The sequence below is a fragment of the Nicotiana tabacum genome, chromosome 20 (assembly GCF_000715075.1).
Source record: "Nicotiana tabacum cultivar K326 chromosome 20, ASM71507v2, whole genome shotgun sequence".
Lineage (NCBI taxonomy): Eukaryota > Viridiplantae > Streptophyta > Magnoliopsida > Solanales > Solanaceae > Nicotiana > Nicotiana tabacum.
This window is the reverse complement of record NC_134099.1, coordinates 27,538,216-27,552,129: the sequence shown is the minus strand read 5'-3', so window position 1 is coordinate 27,552,129 and position 13,914 is coordinate 27,538,216. Positions and strand designations below refer to the sequence as shown.

At 38.2% G+C, this 13,914-nt stretch overlaps 1 protein-coding gene across 1 annotated transcript; it reads right to left on the bottom strand.

The window, feature by feature from the left end:
* Positions 1–10,831: 10,831 nt before the first annotated feature.
* On the bottom strand, positions 10,832–11,200 carry LOC142174314 (uncharacterized). Its single transcript, XM_075240096.1, has one exon. The coding sequence runs from the start codon at positions 11,198–11,200 to the stop codon at positions 10,832–10,834; it is 369 nt and encodes a 122-aa protein (XP_075096197.1).
* Positions 11,201–13,914: the final 2,714 nt, after the last annotated feature.

Genomic DNA, 13,914 nt, shown 5'->3' with positions numbered 1-13,914 from the left:
TAGCTTAAATTGTTATAATGACTAAATATCTGATTTAAATACATGTTGTGACTTACGTGCTTTTATGAAGTTTAGACCGCTTTTATTATTATCGTTTATTTTTATAGAATTGCAACGTCGTGAAAATGCATCTCGAACCACGTCACAATCAATGCACCCGTGGTTGTTAACACATTTCGACTCCGTTGAGATTTGAATTTGGGTCACATAAATGCGCACCCGAAATTAAGAATGAAATTTCAATTGAGTCGCGCCTAAAGAGTCTAACGCGTTATTATCTTTGGGGAAGGCAGTGAAATTCACTAAACAGTCCATCCCGAATTCTAAGTATTTATTATGGTTAATTATTGAGGGCCCCGCAATTTACATTTTTATTTGGCGAGGCTCGTCTCATTATATGAAAGGATAAACCTAATGGCGACTACATTTTTTTTTGTGTTTATCTTTGAGAAAAATGAAAGAAGGAAAAGTACACGCTAATTAAATTACATGCTTGACCAACTTCGGATTCTTATTTGATTATCTGATTAGTTGTTTATGAGACGTGAATTGTTTCGTGCCTTATTTCATGGATGAACATGCTTTTAATTCGCTAGAGGATATTAATATACAAGATTAATAAAACTGCCAAAACCTACGTTAAAATGTTCTTCAATCCTGAATTTAAACTAACTTATTTAAACTAAGTCAGTAGAATTGACTATCGGAAACTGCTACTAATAGGGTTCGAACGTGGTCATGTAAACTGCCTAATGAGATCCGATAAAGTTAGAACTCAAAAGATTAATAAACTACATTGTATTCTGCAGGGTTAAAACATTCTGCCCTATATATACAAAATATAGCTGAAAGGAAATCTAATTATCCGTATGTCAACCACTCACGCATTCTTTATCATACAACCAACTAGATAACTGAAATCACAATTTTAAGCACACTAAACTTCAATTAAGTACAGGCTACCCTATGTGTTCTTCATTGAGTTGCAAACTAAATAGGTTACACAAATCTAATAACGTTTATAAAACTGTAAATGCAGCAACGAACGATTAAACTCCCGCGTATCTTTTATTTCATGCTTTCATTGTTACATCAAAGCGGAGTTCTAGTGTGTACCTGGATGTTGAATATAATATAAGAAGCAGGTAAGTCAGTAGCAATAGGAGCAATACCAAACAGCAGCAGTAACAGCAGGTAACAAACAAGAACAAGTCCCAGTGCAAGATACAACTATGGCCGATGGAAAAATGGCAAAATGACAGCAGCAAACAGTGCAGTAGAAATAGAAGTCCAAGACAGACCAAATCTAGGAAACAAACCAATGCGAACCACAACCAGTAAACTTTGTCGAGACTTGGAAGAAATCAGTATTGATCAAGCAAATCGAAATCAGTAAAATCAAGACAGTAATGAGAAGAAAAGCTTATGTATTTTTTGTTTTATGCCTCTCTCAATGTATATCTGTATATGCCTCTCTATTTTTCTCCTCAAAGATGTTTTCCTCTCCTTTTAAAATTCGATGTCAATTTCCAGTCTCAAAATCTGTCTGAGTTCCTCCCCCAACTAATGGAAGTTCTCCTCCCTTTATAGCCTAACATCGGCCCCTTTTAGTCTGTTAAACATATCAGAACCCCCTCCTTTCTTGCTGTTTTTTCACTCAACATTTTAAAATATGAAAACCTCCCATGAGATTCCTGACAGCCCTTTTAATCAGCTTATTAAACTAAAAGCAGACATAGGCAGCAAGAATATAACCTGACAACATATGCTGTCAAGTTATTTTAAACTCTAAAAAGGGCCTTTATGCACATGTTGTGCACAAGTGCACATGCCACCAATTCAGACTGCAACTACAAACCAAATCCTTAGATTTCTGATTCAAATTAACAACTATAAGTAGCTATACTCGATTCTCAATTTTGATTCAAACAATGTTCAGCAAGAACATATCAAATTGTTATCATTCAAACAGCTGAAACTATTCGACGACACGTATCGAATCGACTATACTAATTATAACATATACAATCAAAGACCATGATCAGAAATCTAACAGTATCAAACATGCAATTCAAATTGCACTGACTAAGCAAAAATTGTACTGGAGAATTGATTCAATCGAATTTAAATTCAATTGATTGTAAAGCTTACACACATACACATGATCAGTAAATGGAAAGAACTTGGCCAAATACAGAGGTCCGGGTAAGGTGGATAACAACAGTCGACAAAAATTCAATAACATGAATTAAACAAAACATATGAACAGACATTCAATTGTAGCAGACAAAATAAACTGATAAAGAAAACAAAAATTACCTAAAGCCTTAAAAATCAGAAAACCTTAGCTCGTGTTTGAATAGACCCTTCTTGGGGTTGAACGGACTTTAATCGAAGTGTTCTCAACTGAGAACACTTCGATTAAGGTCCATTAGACCCTAATCACTTGGCTCAAACGGACACAAACCAGGCCCGGGGTTTCTAGGGTTCCTAGATGACAGATTTGGGATTTGGGTTTCCACGGTTAGACTCGGACCAAACCAAGCATGGTTTGGTCACAAGGGAGGTCCGGGGACTGTCTGGGGTGAAGCTGGGGTAGATCGGTGTAAGTCGAGGTCCAACTCGAATCTTCAAATGAAGATTCAAGAAGGTGGGAGGGGATTCGAGCTAAGCGGTTGGTGGATTTGGGTTCAGGGTGGTGAGGTGCATCTATCGTGTTAAAGTGGGGGTCACCGGCGTCCATGCCGCCGGGATTAATGGTGAGGGGAAAGGGGGCAGCTAGGGTTCTGAGGTTTGGGTCTATTGGAAAGGATGAGGACGAAGGAGGGGTATTTGTATAGGGGGGTGGGGTATGAGTGGAAAGCTTATATATGGGGTGGATGACTTGATCTCAGCCGTTAGATCAATCGAGATCAACGGCCTGGATCTGGAAGTTTAAATGAAACGGTGTCGTTTAGCTTACTAAAGGTCACGGTTGGTTCGGGTAGAATGGGTCGGATCTGTTCGTGGGTATGGGGTATGTGATCTTGGTCGTTGATCATTCTGAGATCAACGGCCCAGATCAAGCACGGCCCAAATGACGTCGTTTGGGATACTCCTGGGGCCGAACTGGACTGGACCGGATAATTTAGTTTGGGCTTGTCTTATTGGACTGGCCCAATCCGAAATCCCTTTTCCTCTTTAAACCCTTAATTAAATTAAACAACACTAATAAAAACATTAAACAAACAATTAATCACACAATTAAAAAAATAACATCACTTTATATTTTTACACACGACACATATATTTTGTTTTGATAAAAATACAAAAGGGGAAGATCACAAATAAATACCGAAAATTCCACGTAAAATCCGAAAAATTGTGCAGCAAGACCAAACTGCTATTATTTTGTTTCTTTTGGAGTGATTGTCGCGAAAACAAAAATCACGTGCTCACATCCGTATCGTGCTATTCTGGACTGTCATACCAAGACAGTCACATTGGCTATACCGGGTGTGCCACAGATTGAGTGGTGAGGTTTGACTGATTATGTTCCCAGCAAAGTGATCTCATTCTTGAAGGCCTAGTGTATGGTTGGAAACAGATGTCTTTCGTGTCTAGCCTTTGTGAGGGATGTTGCAGCCGAGGCTCCCAGTATTGATTTTGTACCAGTTGTAAGGGATTTTCCCGATGTGTTTCACGCAGACCTGTCGGGCATGCCACCAGACAGGCATATTGATTTTGGTATTGACCTGGTGCCGGGCACTCAGCCCATTTCTATTATGCCGTATTGTATGGCACCCGTGAAGTTAAAGGAGTTAAAAGAGTAGCTTCAGGAACTCCTTGATAAGGGGTTCATTTGGCCTAGTGTGTTACCTTGGGGTGCACCGGTTCTATTTGTGAAGAAGAAGGATGGCACTATGAGAATGTGCATTGATTATAGGCAGTTGAACAAAGTAACAATTAAGAACAAGTATCCCTTGCCTCGCATTGATGATTTGTTTGACCAGTTTCAGGGAGAGAGAGTGTTCTCTAAGATTGATCTCCGTTCGGGTTATCACCAGTTGAAGATCAGGGACTTGGATATTCTTAAGACAACTTTCAGGACCTGTTATGGTCATTATGAGTTCTTGGTGATGTCTTTTGGGCTGACCAATGCCCTAGCAACATTCATGCATTTGATGAACAACGTGTTTCGGCCTTATCTCGATTCATTTGTCATGGTCATCATTGATTATATTCTATTGTATTCACGTAGTGAGGAGGAGCACGCGAAACATTTGAGAGTTGTGTTGCAGAGATTGAGGGAGGAGAAACTTTAAGCAAAATTCTCGAAGTGTGAGTTTTGGCTTAGTTCAGTGGCTTTCTTGGGGCACATGGTGTCCAGCAAGGGTATTCAGGTTTATCCGAAGAAGATTGAGGTGGTTCAGAGTTGGCACAGACCGTCCTCAACCACAGAGATTCTTTTTTTTCTTGGTTTGGCATGCTATTATCGCCTGTTTGTTCAGGGATTCTCATCTATCGCATCACCCTTGACCAAATTGACTCAGAAGGGTGCTTCATTTGTATGGTCGGACGAGTGTGAGAAGAGCTTTCAGAAGCTCAAGACAGCTTTGACCACAGCTCCAGTGTTAGTTTTATCATCAGCTTCTGGTTCATATATCGTGTATGGTGATGCACCGAGAGTGGGTATTGGTTGTGTTTTGATGCAGGAGGGTAGAGTTATTTCTTATGCTTCTCATCAGTTAAAGCCCTATGAGAAGAACTAACCCATTCATGATTTGTAGTTGGCTGCCACGCGTTGAAGATTTGGAGGCATTACTTGTATGGTGTGTCTTGTGAGGTGTTTACTGATCATCGTAGCTTCCAGCACTTGTTCAAATAGAAGGATCACAATTTGAGGCAGCAGAGGTGATTGGAGTTGCTCAAGGATTATGATATCACTATATTATACCATCTGAGGAAGGCCAATGTGGTGGCCGATGCTTTGAGCCGAAAGGCAGTTAGTATGGGGATTTTGGCATATATTCCAATTGGGGAGAGACCTCTTGCAGTTGATGTTCACTCCTTGGCAAATCGATTCGTGAGGTTGGATATTTCAGAGCCCAGTCGGGTATTGGCTTGCATGGTTTCTCGGTCTTCCTTATATGATCGCATCAGAAAGCGCCAGTATAATGATCCGCATTTGCTTGTCCTTAAGGACATAGTTCATAATGATGATGCCAGAGAAGTGACTATTGGTGATAATTGGGTGTTGAGGATGCAGGTCCGGTATACGTGCCCAATGTAGATGGGCTTCGAGAGTAGATTCTAGAGGAGGCCCATAGCTCGTGGTATTCCATTTATCCGAGTGCCGCGAAGATGTATCAGGATTTGAGGTAGCATTATTGGTGGAGAAGAATGAAGAAAGACATTGTGGGATTTGTAGCTCGGTGTCTCAATTGTCAGCAGGTCAAATATGAGCATCAGAGACTGGGTGACTTACTTCGGTAGATGGATATTTCTGAGTGGAAGTGGGAGAGGATACTATGGACTTTGTTGTTGGACTTCCACGGGTTTTGAGAAAGTTCGATGCTATTTGTGTGATTGTGGATTGACTGACCAAGTCCACACACTTCATTCCTATGTGTACTAGCTATTCTTCAGAGCGATTAGTAGAGATATCCGAGAGATTCTCCGTTTTCATGGTGTCCCAATTTCCATCATTTTAGATAGGGGCACTTAGTTTACTTTACAGTTTTGGAGGTCTGTGCAGCGAGAGTTAGGTACTCAGGTTGAGTTGAGCACAACTTTTCACCCTCAGACGGACGGGCACTCCGAGCACATTATTCAGATATTTGAGGACATGTTACGTGCTTGTGTCATCGATCTTGGAGGGTCATAGGATCGGTTTCTACCGCTTGCAGAGTTTACTTATAACAACAACTACCAATTGAGTATTTAGATGGCTCCGTATGAGGCTTTGTATGGGAGGTGGTATAGATCTCCAGTTGGTTGGTTCGAGCCCGGTAAGGCTAGGCTATTGGGGACAGACTTGGTGTATGATGCTTTAGAAAAGGTGAAGGTGATTCAAAAGAGACTTCATACAGCGCAGTCGAGATAGAAGAGCTATGCTGACAGGAAGGTTCAGGATGTATCCTACATGGTTGGTGAGAAGGTCTGTTGAAGGTTTCACCCATGAAGGGTGTTATGAGATTTGGAAAGAAAGGAAAATTGAGTCCTCGATTTATTGGGCCTTTTGAGGTGCTTCGGAGGATTGGGGAGGTGGCTTATGAGCTTGCCTTGCCACCCAGCTTGTCGAGTGTGGATCTAGTATTTAATGTTTCTATGCTCCGGATATATATTGGGGATTCGTCTCATGTTTTGGACTTCAACACGGTTCAGTTGGATGATGATTTGACTTATGATGTGGAGCTAGTAGCTATTTTGGGTCATTAGGTTCGAAAGTTGAGATCAAAGGATATAGCTTTAGTGAAAGTGTAGTGGAGAGGTCGGACCATGGAGGAGGCTACCTGGGAGATCAAGCGAGAGATGCGGAGCAGAAATCCTTACCTGTTTGAGGCTTCAGGTATGTTTCTTGACTCGTTCGAGGATGAACGTTTGTTTAAGTTGGGGAGGATGTGACGACCCGGCCAGTCGTCTTATGAGTTACCGTTTCGTTTCCTCTATTTTTGCTTCTAATTACTTTGTATAATGGTTTTATATGTGATCGGGTTGATTGGTTAGGGTTCGGAAAAGATTTGGTAAGGTTTGAGGCACTTAGTGTCTTTTGAGGAAGGTTTAGTTGGAAAAGTCAACCGGATGTTGACTTATGTATTAGAGGGCTTGGATGTGAGTTTTTATGATTCGTTTAGCTTCGGGAGGTGATTTGGGATTTAGGAACGTGATCAGAATGAGTTTTAGAGGTCCGGAGTAGATTTAGCTTGAATTGGCAAGAGTGGATTTTTGTCGATTTTTGGTTGGTAGGTGATATTTTGATATAGAGGTCGGAAAGGAATTCCAAGAGTTTCAGTAGTTCCGTTGTGTCATTTGGGTTGTGTGTGCAAAATTTCAGGTCATTCGGGTGTGGTTTGGTTGGGTTTTTGATCAAAAGCGAAATTCGGAAGATTTTGGAAACTTAGGTTTGAATCCGATGTGTTTTGGTTGATTTGATGTTGTTTGAGTTGTTTTGAAGATTGGTACAAGTTTGAATAAGGTTTTGGGTTATGTTGGTGCCTTTGGTTGAGGTCCCGGGGGTTTCGGGTGAGTTTCGAAGGGTTGAATGGATCATTTTAAGTTGAAAAAAATTACAGATTTTGGTTTCAGCTATTGCAGAGTTGGAACTTTACACGTTCGCACATGGTTAATTTTGGGAGCTGAGAGTTTGTGCTTCGCGATCACGAAGGATGTCCTGCGATCGTGATGAAGGAATTTAGGCTCGGGCAGAAGGTTTAAAAGGTCGTCTTGTCCGTGAATTTGAGGCTTATTTCTTCCATTTTTGGTCATTTTTGGAGCTTATTGAAGGAGATTGAAGAGGGATTCAAGGGGAATCACTTAGAGGTAAGAATTTTGGACTTAAAACTCGATTCTATCATGAAATCTACCTAATAAATCATGGAATCTAAGCCTAAAATTGAGGAATTAAGGCTTGAGATTAAGAGATTTTAAATGAGAATTTGAGGGGTCATTTGGACTCCGATTTCAGTGTTCATGGTATGTAAGGACTCGTGGGAGGATAAGGATTCCGTTGATGTGACTTTTATCGAGTTTTGAGACATGGGCCCAAGGGTCGGGTTTGGCTAATTTCAGGATTTTCGGTATTATTTGATTGGTTTCGCTTGGGCTTCGTTCCCTTAGCATATTTTGACGCCGCGATTCTGATTTTGGATAGATACGACGTGAGTGGAGGCCGATTCAAGGGGCAAGGGCATCGTGAAGTAATATTTTCACAGGTTTAAGGTAAGTAACCATTGTAATTCTGGAACTGAGGGTACAAAATCCCGGTATTCGACTTGTTTCGATAAATGCGGTGACGCACATGCTAGATGACGAGCGTGTGGATGTGCACCAATAGGGATTGTGACTTGGTCCGTTTCGTAGCGACTATTAAGCCGCGTATTTGATTGGAAATCTTATATTATTTCGTATTTTTGTCATTTATATTGTAATATGGGATGTATGTCATGTTTGGGGACTTGCGCCGACCTGTAAAGACCCTTAGGGGCATTTTGATTGTTTCTCCTCACTTTACTTGCTAAAAGCATATCCTCGGTCATGTTTTACCTATTTAAATGTTTAAAACTAGTTTTTTCTAAATGAGAGGACTGTTTGGACCGAGTTCCCTAATTTTCACTATTGTGCCCGAGAGGCTGTGAGGATAATGACTAAGAGAAGTTGAGAACCTAATTGTGAGGATATTTATATATATGTGAGTTATGGATCGGGTTGCACGCCGCAGCGATATATATATATATATATATATATATATATATATATATATATATATATATTGGATCGGGCTGCGCGCCACAGCGATATGACGCTTGGCCTGTAGAAGCCCCTACGGAGTCTGTACACCCCCAGTGAGCGTAGTCGACTATAAATTATGGATCGGGCTGCACGCCACAACGGTTACTATGATTTCTATTATTATGAGATATTAATGAGCCTGAGTGCTGAAAGTGAGTACTGAGTGATGAGAGTTGAGTCACAAGTGACTGAGAGGCTTCCTGAGAGGCCATATTCTGAGTGATTCCTTGCCCGAGGGGCGCAGTTATGATATTTTTACTGATTTCACTCTTCTTACAAAATAATCCTTTGTTGGAAAAATTGCTAAGTATATGATTTCAAGTGTTTAAACTGAAAATGTTGATTTTATGATGGAACTAGTTTTAAATTGTAAAGTTGATCTGTTATCCTATTGTTTATTCGGTTATATGATTTTTAATTGCTCGTCACTGCTTTCAGTTCTTATTTACTTTAGTTACATACTGAGTTGGCGTACTTATATTACTCCCTGCACCTTGTGTGCAGATCCAGGTGCTCGAGCGGCAAAGTGAAGGTCCTCAGCTGATCCAGTGTTTGATGGAGATTGCAAGGTAGCTGCATGGCATCCGCAACCCTGTTTTCTCCTCCCTATCTTGTTCTTTTCCGCATTTTCTAGACTTATGTTGTATCAGACAGTTAGTTATGTAATAGAGGCTCTAGACTCGTGACACCAGATATTTGGGGTTGTGTAATTTCATGTTTATTCGACTTTCGCATATATTCTGTTGCTTTTAAATGCTTATTATGAAAATTGGTACTTAAACCCGTGTTAGAAAATGGCTTATTAAATGAAAAAGGGTTGTGATTACATGGTTGGTTTGGCTTTCCTAGTAATATGATAGGCGCCATCACGACCGGTATTTGGGGTCGTGACAGCTTCTCCACCATGCTCTTAAACTTTTTGAAGGTTTCAAACACCTCCGATTTTGCCTTCAAAAAATAAACTCAAGTTTTTCGAGAAAAATCATCAATGAAAAGTAAAAATTAATTACTATTAACAAGTGAAGATGGCTTAATAGGTCTGCACACATCCATGTGAATTAACTCGAGAGGGCATCTTGCTCTTGTTAAAGACTCTTTAGGAACTCTTTTCCTTTCTTGCTTTCCAAAGAGACATCCTTCACAAAATTGGTTGGGATGATAAATTGTTGGCAATCCATTAACCATGCTTTCCTTCTTCATCAACCTTAGGCTATCAAAATTCAAGTGACCAAATCTCATACGCCAAAGCCAAGATAAATCTTTGGCACATGAAAGCAAGCACCTTGGAACATCATTTTGAAGATATAAGATGAACATTTTATTATTAGCCATAGGTACTTTGGCTAACAATCTTCCTTTTTCATATTTAATATATAACTTTTTGTCTTTCAAATGAGTGTCATAATTTTTCTCCAAAAGTTGTCCCAAACTTAAAATATTACTTTTTATCTCCGGCACATACAAAACATTGGACATTAATTGATGACTTCCATATTTTACGCGAATTAAAATTGTACCTTTTCCTTTGATTTGAACTCGTGAAGAGACTCCAAAAGTGATTGGGCCACCATTCAGCTCCTTAAGCTCTACAAACAAAGTTTTCTTTCCATAGATATGACTACTTGCACCAGAGTCAAGGTACCATTTGTTCTTTTCCAGACTTTCTTCTCCTTTGTATGCAAGAAGTAGAGTGGCATCTTCATCTTTATTTTTCCTCTCCACAAAGTTATTTTTCTCCTCCGAATTTATCTTTACATTCCCGGAAAAAATATTCAAATTTAAGACAAGTATAACATTCAACATTCGATTTGGCATACCTTCCTTGATTTTGTCTCCATCCTTTGCCTCTTCCACGACCTCTTCTTTGACTATAGTCTTGGCTTTTATTGTCTCTATTTGGTGATTGACTACCACCTCTTCCTCCTCTACCACGACCTCTTCCATTTCCACGACCTCTTTGCTGTGAACCACGCCTTTCATCTTTCTCCTTGAAGGAATGTTTTGCTTGGAATGCCTTTTCAATTGATTCTTCTTTTGGTTTCTTCAATTTTTCTTCATGGCTTTCAAAGAACTCGAAAGTTCGTCTATGGTCATGGTGTCCAAGTCTTTGGGCTCTTCAATAGCAACAACAATATAATCAAATTTTGAATCTAGGGATCGTAGTATTTTTGCAACGACCCTATCCGCTACTAAAAAAACTGGAATTAGCTATGAATGTCATCGCTAATCTATTAAAACTCTCATAGCTAGCAGAATTTCTTGATAATCTGTCGCTAAATGAGATTAGCGACGAATTTTTCTGTTTAGCTACAGAATTTGTCCGTCGCTAAAACCTGATTTTTTAGTAGTAATCATCCTTCAATTCTTCACCATATCTGTTCATTTGATTGACAATAGCCAAAACTCTTGAAATGTAATCTGAAACAGATTCATTTTCTTTCATATGCAATGATTCAAACACTCCTATTAAGGTCTGGAGATGAACCTTTTTCACTTTGTCCAAACCTTTAAAAGAAGTTTGAAGAATGTCCCATGCTTGCTTGGAGGTTGTCGCATTTGCAACCTTCTCGAATATCTTATCATCCAAACCTTGATGGATGAGAGTGAGTGCCTTTTGATCTTTCTTATTTGTGGCTGCAGCATCTTCCGCTTCATCAACTCCAGACTCTACCGGTTCCCAAACATCATAAGCACCAAGCAAGGCCTTCATTCGAATACACCAATCCCATAGTTCTCTTTTGTGAGCATAGGAACTTGGAATGGTGTTCCATTAGTGTTTGTCGTCTTTTCTCCAAGTTTGGTTGTCTCTTAACACAAAAGCTCTGATACCAAATGTTAGAAATTTTTTGGGAGAGCAAGACAACTAAACAAACACTCACAAATTCACTATTAGAGAGGTGGAGGAAAGGATGATTTCTATTCAACTATAGTTGCTCCAAATGGCTAGCATACATGGGTATTTATAGTAGAACTCCTACATGTATCTAGCCTAAACTTCATGTGTAAATATTAATTAACTCCACCCATGTACACACTAGTCCATACATACCTACACTAGTTCACACAAATTCACACATGTCCACACCTCACTCTTTTCTAACTATATGTATGAAAACATTAAATTAATGTAAACAAATCTAAACAAATGAAAATAAGTTTATTACTATTTTTAACAAGGTCTTATAAGCATGTAGAAAACCAAAAACTATTTACGTTCACTAAAACTTATAAACTTTTTCTGAAAACAAATGTTATATTTTCTGTGATAGCATATATTAATGTTTTCCCAATTTTCTCTCTGGGACCTTCATAGAATGGCTCATGATCTGCCTTACCTTAGTTCTCTTGAAAAGTTGTACATTCATATTCCATGTTTGATTCATTTTTTATGCGTGCTTCAGAAAATACTTTTAAAATGAAAGTCTGCTAAGTACGCAAAGCATTAATTAGAAGAATTTTCAAAAAGGAGGGATGAAAATAAGAAAGTGAATACAAAGTAAGAGAGCTTTAAAAGCTCTAAATAAGGTAAACTCACATGAATGAGTGGAGTGGTGAGAGATGAAAATGGTGATTTCGTTATGGCTTTTTTTCTCCAGTCCAGTTATAATTAAGTAGTAGTAATAGGTTTGGAGGAAGTCCCGCATGTATTTTAGCTAACCTGACGCTCACTCAAGGCTCATGAGTGATTAAATATGTTAACAAATGTTTGAAGTGATACAAGACTTAGTATAGATGATAAGATGGCTTGAAAATACTCAAAAAGGACAAAATAAAACGTCCACTACAACAAAATTGGCCTACGGCTACACTTTTTATAGACAATGCTTGAAAAATATTGCCAAAAATAGAGCCTTTATTAAGAGCTTTTGGCAACGGATTTTAGGTAACACTCTTAAAACGTGCTCTTTGTGTAAAAACACTATACCCTGTAAGTGTTGCCTAATGTAAAATCTTTTTAGAATGCTTATCCACATATGAAGCTACGCTTTACTAGCATTACTTTTGGTATTTTTAAACGCAACACCGTATAAACGCAGTCTAAATTTTTTACAAAATTCACACAAAACTTTCCCAATTAAACTATTCCCTCTAAATTTCTAACTTAAAATATTCCCTCTAAAATTTCTAGCTTAAACTATTCCCTCTAAAATTTTCCATATATTCAAGTTCACTCTAGGTTTAGGTCTAGAGCTTGAAACCCACAAAGAAAATGTTTTATTGACTTGATTTTTCAAAAGAAAGGATAATCGATGGCACCCAGTCGACGACGATCTTCAGAAGAAATACGGGTTAAACGATTTGTAGATCTTTTAATATATCTGTGTATGGATAGATTTGTTGTGGGTTTCACATAAGAGGTTTGAAATCGTTTCTATTAGAATTTGTTATACTGCTATATTGTCTAACATACTTCACCTAAATTTTAATATTTTTATATTTTTGATAATGCATTTGTTTCAATTTCTTTTATTTCTCTTTTGTTTTTCCTGGATAACGAAGGAAGAGTAGAAATTGCCAATGATATTTGAAATGTCCACTTAAATGATAAAATATTGTGAAACTCACGAATTCAGCTAAACCACATTTCTTTGGTGGAACTCAGTTGATTGACTTGAATAAAGCTTAAAACTTCTGTTTTTAATTGAAGAACTCGAATATTTCAAGACGACACAATTCCGTTTTGAATTTATGTTAGAGATGAGTTTACAAATTTAATGTAGAAACAATTCCGGTGGCATGAACCTGAAGCTTTAAACCGGTTTTGTTTGTTTTATTTTTTTATAACAGGTATACATCATTGGCCATGGTCTGACCAAGAAGTACAGAGATCTTTAGATAATAAGCATACCATCCAGGTACAAAAATTAAACATGTAACTACATTGTGATTTAAAAATTCTCAAAAAAAGAAAGAGAAACTAAAATATGTTAGTATTCTAGATGATTAATCTCTTTGTCTTGTTGTTCTCATATAATTAATCTTATTTCCCTTGTTTGCACTATTTTCATTTGTCTATAGTATAGTCTTGCTTTCCTTTGTTGAGTTACGCTCTGGCTAGTTTAGTATCTCGTAAAAATTTACATAATCTTGTTCTTATTTAATGGCATTGTGAGAGAAGGTATAACATATATTTAACTTTGTGGTCTAAGAGTAGTGTGTTTCCTCCACACCACAATATCAAAAATTATTATCTTAATTTATTGGGGACATGATGAAAGATAGTTTTGTTGCTAGTTGTGTTCGTTTTCCATTTATCATTTTCTGTTTATTTCAATCATGTTAAGATCTTTATAACTTTTTATTTATCATGTTTTGTTTTAACTTTGTGGTCTAAGAGTAGTGTGTTTCAATCATGCTTGATGCTTTTTGAGGACGATTTCTCGATTAAATATACCTTTGACTGTTAAGGTAATGGAAATACAC